The 23691-nt window shown below is 34.6% G+C and overlaps 1 protein-coding gene and 1 non-coding gene across 2 annotated transcripts; both read left to right on the top strand.

Annotated features, from left to right (window-relative positions):
* Window positions 1-11123: 11123 nt before the first annotated feature.
* On the top strand, window positions 11124-20397 carry LOC127879677 (glutaredoxin-like). The gene is made up of 4 exons (XM_052426669.1): window positions 11124-11224; window positions 12333-12441; window positions 13203-13913; window positions 19666-20397. The coding sequence occupies exons 3-4, from the start codon at window positions 13686-13688 to the stop codon at window positions 19774-19776; spliced, it is 339 nt and encodes a 112-aa protein (XP_052282629.1). The 5' UTR covers window positions 11124-11224; window positions 12333-12441; window positions 13203-13685; the 3' UTR covers window positions 19777-20397.
* Window positions 11394-11475, top strand: Trnas-aga (transfer RNA serine (anticodon AGA)). Its single transcript has one exon. It is a non-coding gene; the product is annotated as a tRNA-Ser (tRNA).
* Window positions 20398-23691: the final 3294 nt, after the last annotated feature.

Here is a 23691-nt window from a genome sequence, read left to right as displayed (position 1 = left end):
GAAGGCAGCTTCTGCCTACGTTAACGAGAAAAGTCAGTAGGAACTATTTTATTTTTAGTGGCTTAAATTCTAAATATTTATTTAGTTTATTATTATAAAGAGTCTGTTGAAACCATCCTGGTATATTAGTGTATTTTAATATCTATTCGGTTCTATTATCCAATCAGTCAGTTAAAACATTTAGTCTGTTGGTGTGTATTCTAGTGTTTAGTATTGTACTTCCAAATAAACTGCGTATAATGGCATTTGTTTTATGTTTTATTACACTACTAGTGTACTTTAACCTGGGTTAACAGGTAAACCTGTTACATTTTGGGGGCTCGTCCGTTCTAAAACAAATAAACTATATTGTCATAAAACTTTGTGTTTAATTGGAGGTACATGTAGGTTTACATATATGTACACGCCACAGACAAGTTAGTGCATTCATATATGCACTGACAGTCGTGTTCTGTGTAATAGACACACAATTGAAGTGTATCATCAGTAGCAGATCTTTTGTGAATACAAAAACAACACTGGTTCATTGATTATTGAAGCGTATCATAAGTTGTAGAAGCTTTTGTTAATACAAAAACAACACTGGTTAATTGATTAGTAACAGTGAGTGTATACATTATTGGGAGCACCGTTTCAAACTAGTAAATAGACATAGCTATACAAGTCTATAATTATTAAATTCATTCACTCTTAGTGAATTTTACTTTTGATTAATTGCAATAAAAGGAAGTCTTACCTTCCTATTACACAAAGTGAATGACAATGAGTGACTCTATGTCATGGTGGATCCCTTTGGGAGAAACAAGGGAAGTTAAATTCGCTGGGCATTCACAGCCAAAAGCGTCAACGAATGATGATAACATATCACAGTGTTCATTCAAGAAACTCCCACACACAATGGCTGCTACGTCGTCAATGCCAAGAATGACTAGGCAAACACTAGCGTCAAACAAATACCAACAAATATCTGTGTCGGACAATTACCAACAAACACCTGTGTCAATCACTTACCAACAAACACCTGTGTCCACCACATATCAAAGCACACCGATTACACACACATATGAGCAAAGCTCTGATGCACACATAAACATGATGCATAACAATACAAACAACCCTCAGATTAGTACACATATGCATCCAATGTCTCACACACAACGCAGTAGACAATCGCATGCAATGTACACCAACACATACAGCCCACATGCGGAAACACAACTTCACCCAATGTATCACACACATAAAAGTGGGCAAACAACTCTCATGCAAAGCAACACAGTCCCTAATAATATGACATTTGAAACTTTACAGCACAGGAATGCACATAGCTTACGCATGGACACAGCCATTGACCATAGGCCACAAACTCAATACAGTATTATATATCCTACTATGAGTGACTGTGGTCCAACTTATACAGCTATGCTGAACAATCATGCATATGAATCAACACCTATCGCACATCCTCAAAATATGTCTTTACGCCAAAACCACAGCACGCAAGATCAAGACCGCATGTCAAAGCAAACACCACATAGCATGCGAAAAGCTAAAGAACCCGAAAAATTTGATGGACAATCCACTGATTGGCAAGACTATTTTGTTCAATTTGAGAATGTAGCCCGTTGGAACAATTGGTCCAACATTGAAAAAGCCCAGCAACTAGTAATGAGTTTAAAGGGTAATGCACAACGGTTACTCAGTGAGTTAAATCCCATATATTTGGACAACTATGATTATATTGTTCAAGTTTTGAATAGAAGGTTCAATCCAGTTGAAAGGGAAACGGCATTTAGGTGCGAATTTCGAAATAGGAGACAAAATAGGTCTGAATCAGCAGCAGAATTTGGTTATGCTCTTCAAAAATTGAGTACGAAGGCTTATCCGAATGTTCAATCCAATGCTAGGGAGATGTATGCAATCGATCAATTTGTGCATGGTCTCACTAGACCAGAACTGCGAAGTCATGTACAATACAGACATCCTAGTACAATAGATGCTGCTATTGCCCTAGCAACAGAATTTGAAGCGTTTGAGGGTTCACAAGGAATAATGCGAAAACCACGGTTTGATTATGAAAATGAGACTTGTAATCAAATAAAGCAGAACCAACAAGAAGTGACACTGAATGACATCGCATATTTATTGAAAAATCTCACTCACACCTTGAAAGTTAGAAGTAGGTCAAATAGTCGTGAACGCACTAACATGTCTGATAGGGAATGCTTCAAATGTCATGAAAAGGGACATATTGCCCCTAATTGTCCAAATAGAGATAGCCGTGAACGCACTAACATGTCTGATAGGGAATGCTTCAAATGTCATGAAAAGGGACATATTGCCCCTAATATTCCAAATAGAGATAAGGAAAACTAGCTAAGACTGATGTTGCGCCCGATCAATCAGTCTGTTCACATCCAGGGCAACAAAACATTGTGATTAACTCAATCAAAAGGTCATGCTTACTTGCAAAATTGATTATATTGGGTTACACATGCCAAGCGTTAATAGATTCCGGTTCTGCAGTTAGCATTCTGTCTACTGAATTTGTTAGAAAATGTGACATTGATCTCAATAGTTTGAAAAAAAATAGCCAAACCTTATCCGCTGCCAATGGTAGTACTATTGTAGTTCATGGTGAGATAACAATTAGTTTTGAATTGGATAATGAGACCATAACATATGATTTCATAGTAGCCGATATTAATGAGGTAACAGCTATCTTAGGTAATGATTTCTTGGAAGAGTTTGACGTTCAGTTAAAGTTTGGCAAAGCTTTAATGAAAATTGGTAAGCACAAAATCAAACTAATTAGACATGAAAGCTCAAAAATAGCACGAATTCGGCTAGTAAATACATGTTCAATCCCCGCTGACTCAGAAATGACAATCAGGGCAAATATAGATGGGTTATTTCTTGAGCAACAAGGTATAGTTGAACCATACAAACTAGTACAAAAACGAGGCTTAATTATGGCAAAAACGGTTATTGATGTTAGCCGCGCCGAAATTCCAGTTACTTTTATAAACTTGACTAATAGAAGTATAAAAATGGACCGAAATTTGACAGTTGCCAGCTTACAGCCAATTGTGTCAGTGAATGAGATAAATGAACACGATCATACAATTAAAGACTCAATAACCCTGCCTACTCATATTCAGCCATTATTTGATGATGCTTGCCAAGCTCTTGATACTGAACAACAAAATAAGCTTAAAAGTCTCCTGAATGAGTATAGTGACATATTTGACGACAACTCTGGAAAGGTCTCGCAGACAGACCTAGTAGAGCATACAATTGAGGTTGGAAACGCAAAACCAGTCAAAATTCCCCCAAGACGCGTTCCTCTGGCTCAGAAAGGTATTGTTGAAACTGAAATTCAAAAGATGCTTGATAATGAAATCATTGAACCGAGTTCCAGTGCTTGGGCGGCACCAATTGTTTTAGTAAAGAAAACAGATAATACTGTCCGATTTTGCATTGACTATCGCAAACTAAACGCATTAACGAGGAAAGATGCATATCCTTTACCTAAAATAAATGATGCCCTTGATACTCTTGCAGGTGCGAAATACTTCTGTACATTAGATCTGACTAGTGGATATTGGCAGGTTAAGATGGCCGATAAACATAAGCATATGACCGCATTTACCTCACATTGTGGGTTATATCAGTTCAAGGTCATGCCATTTGGCCTATGTAACGGACCCGCAACATTTGAGCGGTTGGTAGAATTAGTTCTGCGTGGCATGCAATGGAAACAGTGTCTTTGCTATCTGGATGATATCATTGTGTTTGGAAGTACATTTGAAACAGCGTTTGCCAATTTATCTGAGGTTTTCTCTAGATTCCGTGCTGCAAAGTTATCTCTCAAACCAAAGAAATGTCATTTGTTCAAAAAACAAGTTGAATATCTAGGTCACATTGTTTCAGAAGAAGGAATTTCGTGTAACCCATCAAAAATCGAGGCAGTTCAATCATGGCCTGTGCCCCAAAATAAGACTGAAATTAAAAGCTTCCTAGGTCTTTTGAATTACTACAGAAAATTTATTCCCGATTGTGCACAGAAGGCTTTTCCATTGACGGAATTAACTCAGAAAAGAAAACGGTTCTTTTGGTCTCAAGAATGCCAATCCAGCTTTGAACAGCTTAAGGAAAAGCTGATATCCCCTCCAATTTTAGGCTTTCCACAAAACACTGGGATGTTCATACTTGACACAGATGGGTCACAAACAGGAATTGGTGCAGTTCTTTCTCAAGTCCAGGATGGTGATGAAAGAGTGATAGCATATGCCAGTAGGTCACTTAATAAGTCCCAACAGAAGTATTGCACTACCATGATTGAGCTTCTAGCTGTTGTAACCTTTGTTAAACAATTTAGGCATTACTTGTGGGGAAGGAAGTTTCTTGTTCGCACGGATCATGCTTCACTTACATGGTTACAAAACTTTAAAGAACCAGAGGGCATGCTCGCTCGATGGTTAACCGTGTTAGACACCTACGACTTTACAGTTGAATATAGGAAAGGTTGTTTGCATGGCAATGCTGATACAATGTCGAGACATCCTTTGAGAAACCGTCGCTGTAAATGTGAAAATTGTACTGATTGTCATGATTTAAGTTCAAAAGGCAACACTTTGCCTGGAACATTAGCTCCAAAATCTAGCGTTAGTATTCCATTTTGCCCAGATGAGTGTATTGATGAGGGTCTAGAACATTCATGCTTTAAATCCTTGTCATTCCAGTAGTAAAAAAGGCATACTGATGCCTGAAGCACTCAGTGGAAAGGCACGTACGGATGATGTTCAATGTTCTTCGATTCAGTCTTCTGATAATAGTATGCACAATTCCAAGCAGAATGAAGTAGACATAAGTACTGTGTTGTGTTCCAACTGGATTGACAAGTGGTCACAAGAACAGTTAGAGGAGATGCAAAGTAGTGATTCTGACATTAAAACTCTATTACAGTTCAAGTCCGTTTCTTGTGATAAACCATCAAAGTCTGTTGTCAATGAACATAGTCAAAATGTAAGAATCTTGTGGAGTTTATGGGAAACCCTGACTGTAAAGGACAATTTGTTATGGAGAACAGGTGAAAACGGCTTAAGACTTGTACTTCCATCAACCTTAAGGTCTGACATTTTTCAACAGTTGCATGAAAGCAGATTGGCTGGACACTTAGGTAGAGACAAAACAATAGCTTCTATTAAGAAACGATTCTATTGGCCAAACTACTGTAGTGATATAAGACGATGGGTTAGTTCATGTGAAATGTGTTCACGCAGGAAACCTGGTCCAGGTCGTGGCAAATCAGAACTAAAGCAAGATATCTCGTATCAACCTCTTGATCGCATAGCATTGGACATTTTAGGACCATTACCAATAACAAGTAATGATAATCAGTATGTTCTAGTGATCTCAGATTATTACACAAAATTTACAGAAGCGTTCGCTCTCAAAGATCATACAGCACTTACTGTTGCAGACACACTTGTTACTCAGTTCATTTGCAGATATGGCGTTCCCACAATTATACATTCAGATCAAGGTCCCGAATTTGAATCCCGTCTTTTTCAGCACATGTGCCTCCTTTTAGGAATACAAAAAACTAGAACTGTTCCTTACAATCCCCGTTCAGATGGTTTAGTGGAGAGGACATAATCGCACAATACAAGCAATGCTGGCCATGTATGTGAACGATAACAGAGATGATTGGGATGACCATTTACCATTTATTATGATGGCTTACAGAGCATCGTGTCATGAAAGTACAAAATGTAGTCCTAATTTACTTATGTTTGGAAGGGAAATAACACTCCCTGTAGACGTTATGTTAGGAAAAAACCCTGGACAAATAGAGTATTTATGTCCTGCAGAGTATGTTGAATGGTTAAAAATGTCTATGGCAATTTCTTTTAAGCAGGTTAGCGCTCAATTAAAAATAGCTGCGTCCAGGCAAAAGAAAGCGTATTCTAAAGGCTTAAAACCTAGAACATTTAGTGAGGGTGAGTTGGTTTGGCGATGGTATCCTCCTACAGCAAATCAAAAGTTGGGTCTGGCCTGGATAGGACCATATAAGGTGCTGAAAAAGGTTACAACTGTAACCTATAAAATTGTGCATCAAAGTTCTAACAAAATTTTAGTTGTACACGTAGACCATTTAAAACAATGTCATTCTCAAATGTTATGTGTAGGTGATACGTCAGTTTCACAAAATATTGAATTCGTAGGTGAAACAGATACAGAAACTGCAAATTTTCTAGATTGTGCTGCATGTGAAACATTGCCAGATCCCGTATCAAACGGTCAACAATACCGTACACGAAGTGGACGCACGGTCAAACCAAAGCAGATTTTCGATCCAAGTGATTTGTAATTTTATGATCGCATAGTGTAGTTCGGTTAGTGTAAATATTATATTGATCACGTTTCAATTGTATTCCATCCTAGTGATTTGTAAAAATTATGATCACATAGGGTAGTTCGGTTAGTGTAAATATTATATTGATGATGTTTCAATTGTATTCGATCCTAGTGATTTGTAATTTTATGATCACATGGGATAGTTCGAATAGTGCAAATATTATATTGATGATGTTTCAATTTTATTCGATCCTAGTGATTTATAAATTTATGATCACATAGGGTAGTTCGGTTAGTGTAAATAATGTATTGATGATGTTTCAAATTTCCACCACGTATAAATGGTGTCAAGTAGAAGGTGTATGATTTAATGTTTTTATAATGAACACCTCATTTGAGTGGTCTGCTATTGTAAACATAATTGAAATGCTTTATTGTTATTCATGTTTGATGTTCATTTAATTATGATGATATTTAAATTAATATTATCATTATAATGGATAATTGTCTAATAATTATTGTTTATTAAAAAAAATTGTATGTTTAATTGGCCCCCGGCCTTAGGGGGGTATAGAAATACTTTGGCTGCATGTTGCATGCATAGGGGTAGAACTCCTCTTAAATGCAAATTTTTGTTTATTATAAAAATTACATAACGCCATTATATGTATGTTTAAAGTTAAATAATAATAGAACATCATTAAGCAGGAAATGTCAAAAAATTGTGTCTAAAAGTAACCCTATAAAGCCTCATTAGTTATATATTGCTGGATTTAAACATAACATCAGATACTAATTTAATTTTATAAAAATATGATCAGGTTTTGCTGAATTTTAGTGTTCATGGATAAGTACGGATGCCATCATATTTCTATGGAGTCTGTTTTTGCGGTAGAAAATCAGTTCAGTGTGATTTGTTACGTACAGATAGTATTCCATATATAAAATGCCTAGGAATTGCAAATATGTTGTAATTACCTACGATGGGAGTTATCCTGGAAACTTATGCGCATCCAGACCGGGAAACTTATTTTATTTTCACTTAATTCAATAAAACATGATTTAAGATACGTTAACTGCAATAAAAAGGAATACATATATTCCTAAACCGTTAATTTTTAACTAAATGAATTTGATTGATTAAATAAACTATTATAGTATTGAATGTTTTCTGGGTAAACATTAGTGCGAGGAGATGTCATCATAAATATTTTTTGTTTGTCCTTGGTTGATCACAAGTTCAATCTAGTATATATATTTGACTTGATTGCCTAGGAATTATATAATTTAATTACCTACTATGGAGATAATTCTGGATATCTACATTTTCTCGGACCAGAATACTATTGTTAGTTTAGATAACATTCAATACGATAATTAATTTAATCTACCAGAAGATCACATTTTGTTGTGCCTAAAATAAATAAAAACATTTTTATTTATTATTGATAATATTTTATGTTTATCCTGCATATATTTTCAGTTTATAATGGCATCTCTGGAGATTCTTGATGGCATAAGCCAAGAGCTTGCTGCATTTGAGACCCTCGAAAGGCCTTGTTGGCCTACCCAGCCAACAGCGTGCAACGTGTGTGGGGGTCATCAGTACAGCAGCTTCCAAAGCTACAAACGGCATTGGTGTGCCAAACATGAGAACACCTTTACACTCTTGTTCTGCCTCTCTTGCAATAAGAAGTTTGGGCGAAAACCAGATTTGGTGGCACACCAACGAAAAATTCACCACTTGCTGGCCACGCCAATCCAGAGGGAAGTACCAAACAAGGCGTACATCGATCCAAAGGGGACCCCTCCATACATGGTGGACCACAGACAACGACTCAGACTGCAACGTGCCAGAGACGTAGAAGAGGCCAGTGTGTCCTTGACTACAGAACGTGCTGACTGTAGGGATGAGACCTTTGAGTTATCAAAAGACAATCGTGTGGTCTTTAAAAAATTTAAAAGTTGATTTTGTTTTGTGTTGCAGTTTTTTTTGTGTGCTACTATTGGCATTCTAATACCACTGTTGAACATGTTGTTTTCTATATTTAATTGCAGCGTTATGCATGTTTCTATATTGAAACGATTTCGATTTCACTGGTTTTATTTCAGGTCTTTAAAATGTCATGTGTATCATTCCTGCTGATTTTTTTTAAACTAAATTAAATTAACATTTATAATTTAGGTTTTAAGGGGAGGGGAATGTAGCAGGAATGACTATTTTACATAACGAAGTCTATTTTGTAATTAAGTCTCCAGTCTAATTTTACTTATTCTTTTGTAAATGTCATCTTGTAACCAGTCTTTGCTAGTCTACTTAATTTCGTGACCATTTATTTCTCATGGATTTCATGGTGTTTTTAGTTATATAAATGGGAGGCCCATACAATTACTTCTGTTTATGTTTAATCTAGTGTCTAAAACATTTATTTATTGTAACTTTATGTGTCAAGTTGAGACAGGGCCTCTAATGGGCAATGGTATATAAGCCTGTGATTGCTATGGTAGTTGGCTTTTTCTCACCAACACTGAAGGCAGCTCCTGCCTACGTTAACGAGAAAAGTCAGTAGGAACTATTTTATTTTTAGTGGCTTAAATTCTAAATATTTATTTAGTTTATTATTATAAAGAGTCTGTTGAAACCATCCTGGTATATTAGTGTATTTTAATATCTATTCGGTTCTATTATCCAATCAGTCAGTTAAAACATTTAGTCTGTTGGTGTGTATTCTAGTGTTTAGTATTGTACTTCCAAATAAACTGCGTATAATGGCATTTGTTTTATGTTTTATTACACTACTAGTGTACTTTAACCTGGGTTAACAGGTAAACCTGTTACATATATACTCATACCAAGTTTCAATTAAATCCACCAAAGCACTTCCAAGATGTGGCTCAGGACACAAAAGTATTCATTTTTTCAAGATACAAAGGGCCATAACTCCGTTATTAACAGATGGTGGACAATGCCATTTTGCGTGCATCATCCACTTATCCATATATATATATATATATATATATATATATATATATATATATATATATATATATATATATATATATATATATATATATAATACAGAGCTCCAGATAAGGTTTTGTGAAATTCTTAAATTACTACCAGATTTTCAAAAAGAATTCTTAACTCTGAAATTTTATTTTTAACGTTACTACTAAGTTTTGGAAAATAATTCTTATTTTTTCTAAATGACCTAAAAATAAATAATAATGGTTATTTTAATGCAAAAAAAAATCAAAATAAACATACTAGCAACTTTATTTATACGAGTTCAACAGTGTCTTTTCAGTATTATACAATTTTATTTTTCCAATACCTTCATATGCCCAAACTGTGCTTAGATTGCATGCCTTAGATGAATTTTTACATATTTCACATTTAAAACGGGTCTCCCCTTCAATCTTTTCAACGATTAGCCACGGGACTTGTCCCTTCCACTCGTTCAATGTTTTTTTGTGTTTAAGTTTGGACCCGTAGTGTCGCGTTTTTGTTTAGCTTTTCCGACTGTGTCGGCAACTGAACATACAACATCGTATAAGATCTTTTCTATAATGTCTTTCTAAACATTTAACTTCGGCTCACTTTGCGTACAATATGTTAAAAGCGTGTTTTTGGACGCTTTGCAGTTTTTTAGGACGCTCTCTGGGCGCCGCCATTGTTTTTTGACAAATAGACTGTATACGCCACTTTTATTGGAAAAAAATGCGCTTTGTTAAACAAACCCGATAACCATTCTATATAAGCACCGCAAAGATCTTTAATACGTGAAAAGAACTCAATAAAAATCGATATGAACCGATGTTAAAATAATATTCGTAACTTGATTTTGTAATTCTTAATGGTACGACAAGATTTTAAAATAAATACGTAACAGACTTGAAAATAATTCGTAATTACGAAAATACGACCCTTATCTGGAGCTCTGTAATATATATATACTCATATTAAGTTTCCATGAAATCCGCCCAAGCACTTCCAAGATGTGGCTCCAGACACAAAAGTATTCATTTTTTCAAGACACAAAGGGCCATAACTCCGTTATTAACAGATGGTGGACAATGCCATTTGGCGTGCATCGTCCACTTATCCATATATATAATATAATGATACTCATACAAAGTTTCAATGAAATCCACTTCCAAGATATGGCTCCGGAAGCAAAAGTGCCGGACAGACCGAAGGACGGAAAGACGGATGGACGGACAAGTCCAAAACACTATCCCTCCGCCTATGGCAGGGGATAATAAAGTAGAAGAACTGAAACCTCTGGCTTAAATGATACTAATCTTGCTTGGTGCTGATGCGGCAGTTATCAGGTTTATCTATCATAACAGAACTGGGTTGCAAAAAATGGTATGAACGTTAGTTGTTTGCAAGCGATAAAAAAATACCCAGTATAAAAATGAGAAGTAAAACTTCTTTCATCAAGTTCTTCTTCTTCCATGTTATGTATCGACAAATATGAGTAGTAAAAATTGCGCCACAATAACATGTAATTGAACAATCTGCAGTTATGCTTTTTCTCCCGTTACCCGTATACCATTATCAATGTATCAGTAGTTGATTGTTAAAAGCACAATAATTATTTCCGGGTCGCGAAATTATATGACAAAGGATAATACAAATAAGTGTCACCAAACTGGCCGTTGACGTAAATCAATTAATGAAAAATTCTGTTCAACGTTAATTTGAATTGAAATTAACTGCAATATCCCGATGTCAGCGATCTGAGATGCAGAACGTCTTTTCGTTTGGTTTGCTTTGTGTCAGCTTACCCTTGCTATCTCCCGAAAGAACGACAACTCTAGTTCGCCCTTAGTTACCAAAAGACAGAATGATAAGGTGAGATATTGCTATTTAAACGTAGTGTAATAATTCAATTTTTGTTAATACAATATTGCACCCGATAATATCATCATTATATTGCATTAAGTAACATGAAAATAAGTTTATAGGAGACACACTGTTACTTTAGGTTTATATATATAATTGAAAACCCGTTTTGCACCAAGTTGTCGTGGCCGAGTGGTTAAGGCGATGGACTAGAAATCCATTGGGATCTTCCCGCGCAGGTTCGAATCCTGCCGACAACGCTAAATTTTTTTTAAGGATTTATTTTTTACTTAAATTTTTTTTTTCGACATAGGCTCAAATATCACGTTGTTTATCAGGAATTATTTAGAAAACAAATTTGAAAATGAAAACAAATTAAATGAAACGAAATATTCTTTATAATAGTGGAAAGCCGATCGACGATTACTCAAATTTAGAAGATAAATCATTTACATACAAGTTAATAAGTCGATTGTTTTCCCAATACTATTTAATGTTTCGATACTTTCGAATTCTGATTTATGCGCGTGTTTATCATGCAAAGGTCTCCGAAAATATGTGTCAAGTACGCAGATCTACACTTAACCCATTTATGCCTAGCGTCTAGAAAAAAGGCCTTGGCGAACAGCGTAGACCCAGATGAGACGCCGCATGATGCGGCGTTTCATCAGGGTCTGCGCTGTTTGCTTAAAGGATTTCCTGTAATAAATATTCTAAATATAGAAATAAGTATACTAGAAATCCCTATTTTTTAAAATAAATTTATCCAATTTTGAAGGATGGGAGAGTCCACTAGGCATAAATGGGTTAATACAAGTAAATGCTGCTAAAGTACGCGTTACTCCGCATCAGTTACTCACTGGGTCAAACTCTGTTTTGAATTCATTAGAAAACGAGGCCACCATTCTTCCAAGGTGTCCTTAAGGTCATGCACAGAAACATACAATCGCCAAAAATGTAGAATATGCGGACAGTTCAAAGTTGTGACATGATGCTGTTTTGAACCGATGATTTTGCCTTTGTGAAGAGGAATTTTCCATCCAATAATATCAATAATGATATCAAACAGATGCTTGCAAATAATACAAGTTGTAGCAGCAATAAAATCATTTTTCAGGACCGAACAACCGGTACTGGAGATTTTTGTATTTGTGTAAAGGAGGCGGAACCAATCTCAAGAAAGTGACACAAGACACAGGAGGTGAAGCAAATGCACGATTCAGTTGGTAAATGATGTTCTGTTTGTATTTGATTACTCTTCAGCGATGAAAAACAACGTTATCCCCGAAATATACAGCTCCTACCTACTTATCATAAGAAAACGAGTTGTAAATATTTAAGCAACAAAGCATTGCATATCATGTGATCATAACTCGTAGAAACGTAACAAAGGCGATATAGATTTTTTTTCAATTTATTATAATTTTTATGGGCATTGGCGCCGCCTCATTTTTTTGGGCCATCTTCTTAAATTGGCTCCATTTCTTTTGGAAAAAACAACAAAACTATCAAGTAGATATGCCACAAAGTGTAAAGCAACTGTTTTATAACATAATTTCTGACAAAATTCAGTCGAAAATCGTTTTTCACATAAGCAAACTAATCGATTCGCTGCTTTAATTCCACCAAGTCCCGACTAATTTAAGTCCTCACGTTTCCAAATGGGTTGCGATTGTATGTTTCAGTAAACTTATAGTAAGTTCATGGTTTATCTGAATCGCATAACATCGCCCGATTAAAAAAATAATAATTAATTTGAAATATGTAAACAAAAAGTAAACCCTACTCACCCGCTAGATTTCTGCAACCTTTAAGACATACTCACGGTTCTGAAGTCACCCCGGAAGTATCACTGACTCGTTTATTTTAATATAAACGTAGCCAACGATTTTCTTTGTTAGAGAGCTCAATCTTTATTCCTGTACTCACAACGTACATGCTACTTTTACCATATCAGACTTACAGTAATACTTTTATTCTTTTACAGTCCTACCAGATGCACTCCGAGCGTATGCCACACAGTCGCTGCATGGTTTTAAAGTTGGATTAAGGAATGTAGTTATATGGTGTTCACATACAAAATCACTTGTCGATGACATATTCACGTGTAATTATGAAATAATGGTATGACTTTTTGGGCACTTCTCATATGATCTAATGACGAGGCAGAATTACTTTACTTTAATAAAACGCCAATTAAGGAGGATAAAACATACGTAAAGCGCGATATCCGGTATGCGCGATTATAGAGAGCGGACAAGTCGGAAAATTCCATACCAGGTTATAGGAACATCCAGTTAACGAGATATCGTTATAACGAAATATCCGGGATAGTGCTTAATGTTGAGCGAGATTTTGTGAGAACTGTTATACCCAGAGAGCGAGTTATCAAGAGGGCTAGATATCCGATGAGTGAAATAACCGGATATCTAAACGAGATTAAAATAACAGCACGCGCCATAGGATACTTATGTCGAACGGAGGTGTTAAGGAAATTATCGACGAGGTCATCCGAAAGTACAGGGTCACGGTGTTCATCCGCCCAGGCTGCCCGCACTGCCTTGGAGCCAAGAACATCGTCCGGAAGTACATCGGACGAGTCGTACCGCAGGCGGAAGTGTGCTTTGTGGACATCGAGCAGCAGGCGGATTCGCGAGCGTTCCAGAATTATCTACAGCTGATCACAGGCGCCCCAGCGGTAATTACATATAAAAATAAACAGTACATACCTTAAATGAAAACAAACTTCGACGGCAAGTTTTTGTTCAACGTTTACGCTTTTACCAGCTAAAATCTATATTACTAAACCTATATATTTACTAAGGCAAAGCTTACTATGTTTCAATTTATTTAATACAACGACTGCCAAAAAGTTATCAAAATAAGGACCACACTTTTCGTATTTGTTGATATTGTGTATACCGTTGATTTATGTTGTCTAACCACATGCACTCAAAAAACGTGAACAACATTTGCAGTGATTTATAGAGATGAACTTTGTTTATTGGTCATACTATTGTCGAATTGTCCTGTGGAAAGTAAGTTTCCCTGTTTACATATAGGAGTTAAAGTGCTACAGTTATAGCTGTACAAATGCACTTGCTACTTTTAAAATACTTTTACTTGGGCCATTGAATCCACTGTTCTAATGACATGTTCACAATACATCACGGTTAGTTGGTTTTACTAATTATGAATACAGAAATCAAAATATAAAGAATTGATATGATCTTGATAACGCCCTTGTATAGAAAATTGTGACATTAATAAGGCCGTAGTATAAGAGATCAAAGAAAGTTAAGATTTCACAAAATATTACATTAAGCATGCAATCTTCGTTTGAAGAAAAAATAATGTTAGATAAACTCAATATCGGAATGCAATTTACAACATACCGCAGTACAACTGTTATCGAAGCTCTGTATATTTTGTCGTTAAAGCTCTACACCACCCCCGGAAACCCGACATGCTGTGAGAAGTTGGACATGCTAGGAGATGTAGCCGATTTATTTCAAAGAATTTCGGTAGGGTAAGTAAATCCTGTTCTATAATTGTTTAAAGGCATTTTTGAAATAAAATATATTTTGGTACATGCAAAGGAGGTATTACTATGTATGTTAGAAAAATACTGGTTATTAATATTCAGGATTTATTAAAATATGGCTATTTAAAGTCGACGATGCAGGGATTTGTCCCATATTTAGAACTTTATTTACAAATTTCTTTAAAGGTATGCCAGTGAAAAAGTTTTTTCACCGACAATTATATTAACCAATGTCCCCGAGTAACATATCCGCCAGGGTTTCTTAAAAAAGTTCGTATTGGTGGAAAAATTCGACTTTACATACAACGTGTTGATGAAAAAATGATATGGCATGGTGCTGTACAAAGATGTCGAGACATGACATGTGTGAAGTTCATTTATAAACTTAAAAGCTCACTTTTACAGCTGATGTATGCCCACTCTGACGCATTGTAGATCATTTTCATTGAACTTTGAGGTTTTATAATGATATCCGCTCTGAAGCTAAGTTAATTTTCAGCTAATTTGTATCTTTTTTTATTGTTTGAAAATAATTGTAAATGTAAAGCAATTGATTCATACAGGTAAAAATATACGTCCGGTAGGCAATCTAAACATTTATAATAATAGTTTTTCCTATAGTCCCAATTAAGCTCGATTGGTCATTGTCGGCTCGGGTTCTACTTACAAGTACCTCGGGTACTCTTAAGTATATTTACATGTACCCCGGGTACGGTAAATATACGAAAACGTACCCGGGAATTTTAACGCTACATCGGTCGTTGTCGGCTGTTTTTTTAAACTAATTATATTCACATTTATGTCAAATTTTCTGTTAAATGGCCTCTATAATATCGAAACTCATACCTCAAAAAGCATGTTGAAGCAGTTTTTTAACAGAGAAATTTGTTTTAGATAAACAATATCGTTTTACGGTAATCGGTAGCGCGTTTTACGACATCGGATTTTAGGCGGGAATACAACTCAGGCACAGTCTAATATCGACCGGGTACGTTTAAGTATATTTACCGTACCCGGGGTACATGTAAGTATACTTAAAAGTACCCGGGGTACATGTAAGTAGTACCCGAGCCGACAATGACCAATCGAGCCCCAATTAAGGGCGGTAGACTTTCATAAATGTTATAATTGGCTGAAATCTGGCTTAATATATTCCTTCAAGGCTTGGGGCTTCATCACATGAAAAATGCGTGTTATCTATGCAAATGCACATAAGAAGGAGGCGTGGATTGGGTTTTGAAAATAAATGTTTACATTTTGCATATATCACTAGCAAAAAGAACGAAAAGAAACAAACATTTACACGCGTGCATTGTCGGAGATGTTTGCAAAGCTGTTATTTTGAAGTCATGTATAATAGATCCAAATTTAGTTCACATTTATGAAAGTCTACCGCCCATAATTGGAACTATAGGCACAAAATATTATTATAAATGTTTAGTTTTCCTACCGGACGTATATTTTTACCTGTATGAATCAATTGCTTTACATTTACAATGATTTTCAAACAATAAAAAAAGATACAAATTAGCTGGAAATTAACTTAGCTTCAGAGCGGATATCATTATAAAACTTCAAAGTTCAATGAAAATGATCTACAATGCGCCAGAGTGGGCATAAATCAGCTGTAATAGTGAGCTTTTAAGTTTATAAATGAACTTAACACATGTCACATCTCGACATCTTTGTACAGCACCATGTCATATCATTTTTTCATCAACACGTTGTATGTAAAGTCGAATTTTTCAACCAATACGAACTTTTTTTAAGAAACCCTGGCGGATATGTTACTCGGGGACATTGGTTAATATAATTGTCGGTGAAAAAACTTTTTCACTGGCATACCTTTAAAGAAATTTGTAAATAAAGTGCTAAATATGGGACAAATCCCAGCATCGTCGACTTTAAATAGCCATATTTTAATAAATCATGAATATTAATAACCAGGATTTTTCTAACATACATGGTAATACCTCCTTTGCATGTACCAAAATATATTTTATTTCAAAAATGCCTTTAAACAATTATAGAACAGGATTTACTTACCCTACCGAAATTCTTTGAAATATATCGGCTACATCTCCTAGCATGTCCAACTTCTCACAGCATGTCGGGTTTCCGGGGGTGTACACGAGCAATTTGTTTGATCACCTGCAATCATAGAGCTCATACGGAGCTTTCAGGCTACCACGACGTCCCCAATTGGAAAAAAAAGTACCGGACCACACCAATTGAAAACAATTTCAAACCCTTAAATTAAGAACATTGACATCGTGAATTCTTCCGATTGGGAATTATGGGTCTGTTTGATTGCTTGGTACCAATTGTGCAAAACCGTCTTAATATTCGTACATGCCCTTTTGCTGGAAAGCTTAGTTTCAGCGCACATTTTATTTGGTCACTCGCTGAGGATGTGTGATTGGAACGTAATAGATGTAACTTTCCTTCCTATTGGGAATTTTTCGTACGGCAATAGGGAATTAAGGAATAATTATATATTGGGAAAGGGCCTTTAATTGGTACTTTATAAAGAAGGATAAAACTCTTTGTGTCCGTCAGTGCATTCGTGTGTAAGATGCGTACGTTACCATTTTTTTCTCACGAATTCTAGTCCTTAAAGCCACACACCTTGAAATGAAATACATGTTAATTAATACATTTAGATGCAATTTGAAAGTGTGCAAAATTGTCATTAAATCTAAAGCCTAGTAAGCAAATAATGTATTATTTTGTTTTAATTTTAAAACCGAAAGTAGGATATCTATACGTAAACGTAATTTCGACAAACGCGATTATTTTTTTAGTTTTAAAGCGCAAAATAGACGGAGTTCTACCTTGTAACCACCAGATATATTCTAATTGGCATAGATAAAATTAAATATATAGCCTAGTTAGCAAGTACATGTTATTTATTATTTATTAAACGATACCGCTTTTTAAACCGAAAGAAGGATTTCTAGACGTATACGTCTATTTCGACAAACGCGATTATTTTTTAAGTTTTAAAGCGCAAAAATCTACCTTGTAACTACCAGATATATTCTAATTGGCATATATAAAATATGTTTCTTATTTATACTTAAATTTACTATGAAATGTAGTTCATTTTAAGGTGTGTGGCTTTGACCAATTGGCAGATTAGAATGAAAATTACAGGAATAAACATTAAGTAACATTTTTTCGGCGTAGCTGTGTATCGACACTTTTGACCTTAGATGACCATCATTCATGATAGGTCCGAAACGAATAAACCCGAATTGTGCATTGGCTTATAATGCAAAAATCACCGTAAACATTGGTAGTCTGGTTCCCAGACTAAAACATTGGATGCATATCATTTGAACTGAAATATGAATATATTGTAAATTACATGTAAATTACAATAAATTAAAAACTGTCATGATACAAAACATGCGCTAAACATTACATCGAAACGTTTCTCCTTAGTTTACGAAGCACTATAGCATTAATCACATGTCTGTACAATTAAAAGAATCTATTGTTTACATGCCGTAGCGGCCACACTAAATACTACAAAAACAGGCTAGATTGCACTTTACCGGTACGCAGTTGTGTAATTACCACTATTGACAAAGCGGGGGTTTGGGGGCGGTAGCCCGCGATACTAAGGAAATATATAGGTGTTGGAAATATATCTGTCTTTGATTTATTATAATCCATATTTGAGTTTATTAGTGTAAATATGTTTCTTTGTACTTTGTTTTGTTCATTTTTTATATAAAGTTCTGTTTTTCTGAAAAAAATTCACATCACTATGATGCTTGCAATTTTGAGTCTTTTATGTTTACATTCTACTAACATCTGTACACATTATAACACATTATCTTTTATTTCATTCCAACATTATGTTCATAGTTTTTCAGTGTCGAATATGTTTTCTTTTCCTATTGAAACTAATGTATTACTCGTTCAATTATGAAAACCTAGTCATTACAATACTTATTGACAATAAAACATACAATTTCACCTCTTCTTGCTCTTCATTTTTATTTGTTAATACATTAAAATATATTATCTTATTATCACACACTACCTTTATTAAAATACATGGTCGCTTCATCCCATCTCCTTTCACTGGTCGCAAACATTACAACATCAACGCCGTATATCTTTTAAAAGATATCTCTTGTTTAAATTGTTCAAATTATGCCAGTCTATTTTATATGAAGGTCGCCATAGCTTAAGATAAATACAAAAGAATATTACAAAAATCGTGTCTTTCAAAATCACACGGGTCAGGGCTTAAATATTTAATGTGTAACCTAATCTGGTGGTCAGACGCAGGGATCAGATGATTTATAGAGTAATTTTTCTAAATAACTCAAGATTTTTCTCTCTAAAACAAACTCTTTCTGAGGTGTAATATTTTGCATAATTGTACAATCGTATGGCGGTATTCTACTTAGTTTGTTCAAATCATGCCCCTATAAATAAAACTGTCCCCGATATTTGAAATGTTTCATTGTTTAGTTTTCCCCCTTTTGAATTTGTTCTAATCCTCCTTTTGGAGTTACTTGATTTATTCAGACTTAAAGAGTAAACGATTAAAATCTTATTACTGAAACCGCAAGTCTTAGAGGTCTAATATATAGTGTGCGACAACGTATGGTGGTCCTCTACTAAGTGTATAAATCATACACCTGATGTCAAAATAGGTGCCATCCTAGCGGTTACTTGTTTTTGTTTAATGTTTATAATAAAAACTTTATTTTGTTCTAAAACTGGCTGCGACCATATCAAATACATGTTATACAGAGTAAAAATACGGTTATTCGACACACAATTTTCACATGACCGGCCAGTTTTTACATGTCTCAGGTTAGCGACCTTGGACTTTAGGCCCTCTTGTTTATTATGCAGTTTGCTATTCTCTACTTTGTTGCAGGTGCCCAGCAGCTTCATTAACGGTCAGTTTGTCGGTGGCCAGCAGACGCTCCGTTACCTTCACACATCCGGTCAGCTGACCGACATGCTCCAGACGACAATCAAACGATGAGCATTAATAATACATATACCGGTATTTGTAAAATAACATGTAAATGTGTTGTGGGGTGACATATACGGAGAACGTATCCTGCTTTGCGATATAAGTTAGCGTTTGCAACGACACGGTAGAGTGTCCACCTTGAATCCGGGAGGGCCCGGTTCGATCACCATTGAGGTCGGGGATTTTGTAGCTTGCTTACATAAGGATGTTGGGAATATGTGGTATTATAATAAAAGGAGTATTGAACTTTTAAACGAGATTGGTTTTCGGATGCATTGTTGTAACCAATGTTGCAAATAATTGATATCTCTCAAACCCGTATAACTATCGTTTACAAATTGCAGGCACAGAACCATGTATATTTATAACATTCGTTGTGTTCTAACAATTAATTATATTCTGTGCTCATGATTTAAACGTTTCCAGATTGTGCAAAATATGACATTATACAAAATGTGTGAAATACTAAGCTTTCAGAGTAACTTGAGATGCCGTGATAATAAAAAACATTTTTATGGTGCGTGTGCATGCGGTAAATAAATAAATGCGATACAATTTCAAGAATATATTATGTAAATGAACACTAGAAAAATAGTTATTTGTTTGCATTAAAAAATAAAAATTTAAACAGACATGCTTGCTTTCTTGAAGTACAGATACAACCAGATAAAATACAGTTTTGTAAAGAATACAACTGATCGCATCATAACAGGGTTGGCATATTGACCGGTCAATTGAGTATTGACCGGGCCGGCGGTCAATACCCGGTTAAAGCTGGTCAATACTGGTCATTTCTGGTCATTATTGGTCAATACTGGTCGACTGAAAATTGTAGCATTTAAACATGACAAAGGAAGAATTTAAGCTAGTCTATATTAAATCAATCATTATTCTGTAATTGATAAACTTTTTTTAGTTATCTATTGTAAAAAAAATCTTTAAAGCTGTAAAAAATACTTCTTTATTATTTATGGAAACGGTCTCAAATACAAAAGAACTGAGGCAATATCTTTATCTCAGTGTATCACATCTGTTACTGAAGTATTATTACTATTGTAGTTACCATAGTATTTCACTGATCTATTGATATATCTATTTTATAAGCTGATGGACAAACAGAACTCTTGTGGTTTCTAGGGTCATAAATGATCTGGCCCCTAAGCCTTAATTGGTAATAAAATGCATGCACTGGTATGTCTCTGATAGTGACAATGAAGCAAATCTGCCCTTAGGCTATTTCATTTCACTCAAACAAAATGAGATAACTTGCTATTAATGTTATTAACTTAATAGTTATTTCTAACTTGTCTCCTTTCTATATTAAGAGTGTTTTCATATTTTAAAGTTCAATTGGCCTTCAAATGAATAAGCAATCAAAGTTCTTGATTTCGGCAACAAATAATGTTTACCAATTGTGCGTCTACTCTAGACTCTTCTTTTCAATTATTTCTTTCTTTTAATAATTATTTCTTATTATGTTTTTTTTATATCAATGGAAAATTAAATATTTTTTCACTATTTTGTTAAAGAAATCCAGGCAAGAATACATGACAAGTAAGGGTTGTGTCAAAGGTGGCATGTAAGGCCCTATTATCATTTGTTTTTTTTAATTATAAATTTATAGCGTTTATTCACCTCCATGCATTACAATTTGTATTGTTAGTATACATATTTGTTTGTTAGTATACAATGCATGTCAATATTATCTTTTTAACAATTCAACTTGGTTGCTATAATAGAGGTAAATAAAATCCATACATTCCATAACATAGACACAATCATACAGTTCACACACACGCACACACACACGCACACACACACAGATACATGCGCAAATGCCATGTGATGATACAAAAAAAGAAAGAAATATAGTTTTGACTTCAGTCCATTATAGACTTTAATCAAACGTTTGGACTTAAGACAATTATAAACATTAATCAAACGACCGTGGTATTCAATATTTAAAGCAAACAACAACACGATTATTTTATTGATCTATAAAAAGTTTAACAATTAACCAGTTTAGTATTTCCTTTTCTTGATTTTTTGTTTTCGATTGAATTTCCCATGCTACGCAAAGATAGTTATTTAGCCCCGTTATTGAAGGTAATAGACCATTTTTCTTGCATACAAATATATACTTCTTAATTTCTAGGATTAGAATATTTATATTAGTCATGTTTATACTTGTACACCCAAATAACATTGTTTGACAAGAAAACTCAGTACATGTTTGCACGTTATGTGATCTTAAAAAATCTACAACATAGTTAACAATTCTCTTTGTAAAAAAGCAGTCCCAGAATAAATGTAATAGGGTTTCTTCATTTTCATTACAGAAGGAGCATAAATTGTCATCAACAATGTTCATTTTAAATAACAAAGATTGGGTGCCTAAAATTCTGTGAACAATTCTTGTCTGGAACCACTGGGTGTTTGTGTCACTAGATATACTAAAACAAGTGCATGCACTTTAGTCCATTTAACGTAATCAAAAAGTGTATTCCATTTTGAATGGCAAGTGGGTACATCTGTATTATAGCTGAAACATTTGTAAACAAGTTTATTTTGATTATACCCAAATACTATGCTATTCAAGTAGAATGATATAAAAGCACATTGTATATTAGACTTTTATATAAATGGAAGTCCTGATAATCTGATAAAAGCCTTCACAGTTCTGATTAACCCTTCATAAAATAGGAAGTTAATTTTAACACCAATGAGATTTTCTAATACAGATTGTTTTAAAAATTCTCCAGAAGTGCACAATATATCTCCTACATATCTTATTCCCCTATCATACATATTTTTATTAAATATAATATTCATACCTATCTTAAAATTGTGGTAATAAAATAAAGGCATATCAAGTATATCTTCACACTTACTGACGTTTTGTTTATTAATATACTCAATGTAACATGTAAGGACATCTCTCCAAAAACAATTTTTTAAACTAATCATTATTTTTTCTATGTAATTTTTTCCTAAATTAAACATTTTCTTCACATCAAACATAGAATATACAAGTTGGAAACATTTTCCATTGCTTGAAGCTATTATCAGTTTTGGGTGTCCTAACCTGTATAGGTGAGAAGACTGTGAAAGACTGTGGAGACAGTGGGGCATGAGGAACAACTAATACACAGTAATTGACAGGTTCTTGTTGAATCAAGCACAGACTTTTCAGAGCATTCATAATTCATTAGAATTGAAAAAAAATTCAGTCGACCAGAAAAATCCAATTGAGCAACTTGACTCATTTGCAAAATTTTGAGAGGTTGGCCTACAAATTGCATGAACAGGTATACAATAGTGGGTATTAATGGCTAAAGACATTATTTGCAACATGTCTGTTTAATTTATATTATCAATATTGTTAAATTAAGCATGGCAGATTAATCAAAATTGGGGGTAAAGTTCAATCGACCAGTATTGACCCGTAATGACCACTTTGGGAGTATTGACCGGGGCGGTTTTAACCGGTAAAAACCGCCGGTTAAAACCGGGGGCGGTCGATTGGTGCCAACCCTGCATCATATGTGTTTGTCCGGATCATAACTTGTAAACATTTATGCATATTCAATACGAATTTCATACACGGATAGACGGTTGAATTATGGAGGGCAATGTCCAAGATTTATAATTCTAGCTGCATTATTTATTGCGTTATTACCATGTGTAAGTTTTCTCTGCCAGACCATTTTCTAAAAACAAGTACAGGGCTCAATGAAATAGTAAAAAATGAATGCACTTCTGTGAGGTGAAATGCACTGCCATATGCTTATAACTAAAGCTGCAAAATTTGAGGATCTATATTGTATATTCTTTGTTATCTTAATTTAAATCATACACCTGACAAATAAATATTAAAATGTTTTTGTTAATATCAGTATATGTATATCACTAATTCTTTCTTTC

Source organism: Dreissena polymorpha, chromosome 4, assembly GCF_020536995.1.
Source record: "Dreissena polymorpha isolate Duluth1 chromosome 4, UMN_Dpol_1.0, whole genome shotgun sequence".
NCBI lineage: Eukaryota > Metazoa > Mollusca > Bivalvia > Myida > Dreissenidae > Dreissena > Dreissena polymorpha.
This window is presented reverse-complemented; position numbering and strand designations above follow the sequence as displayed.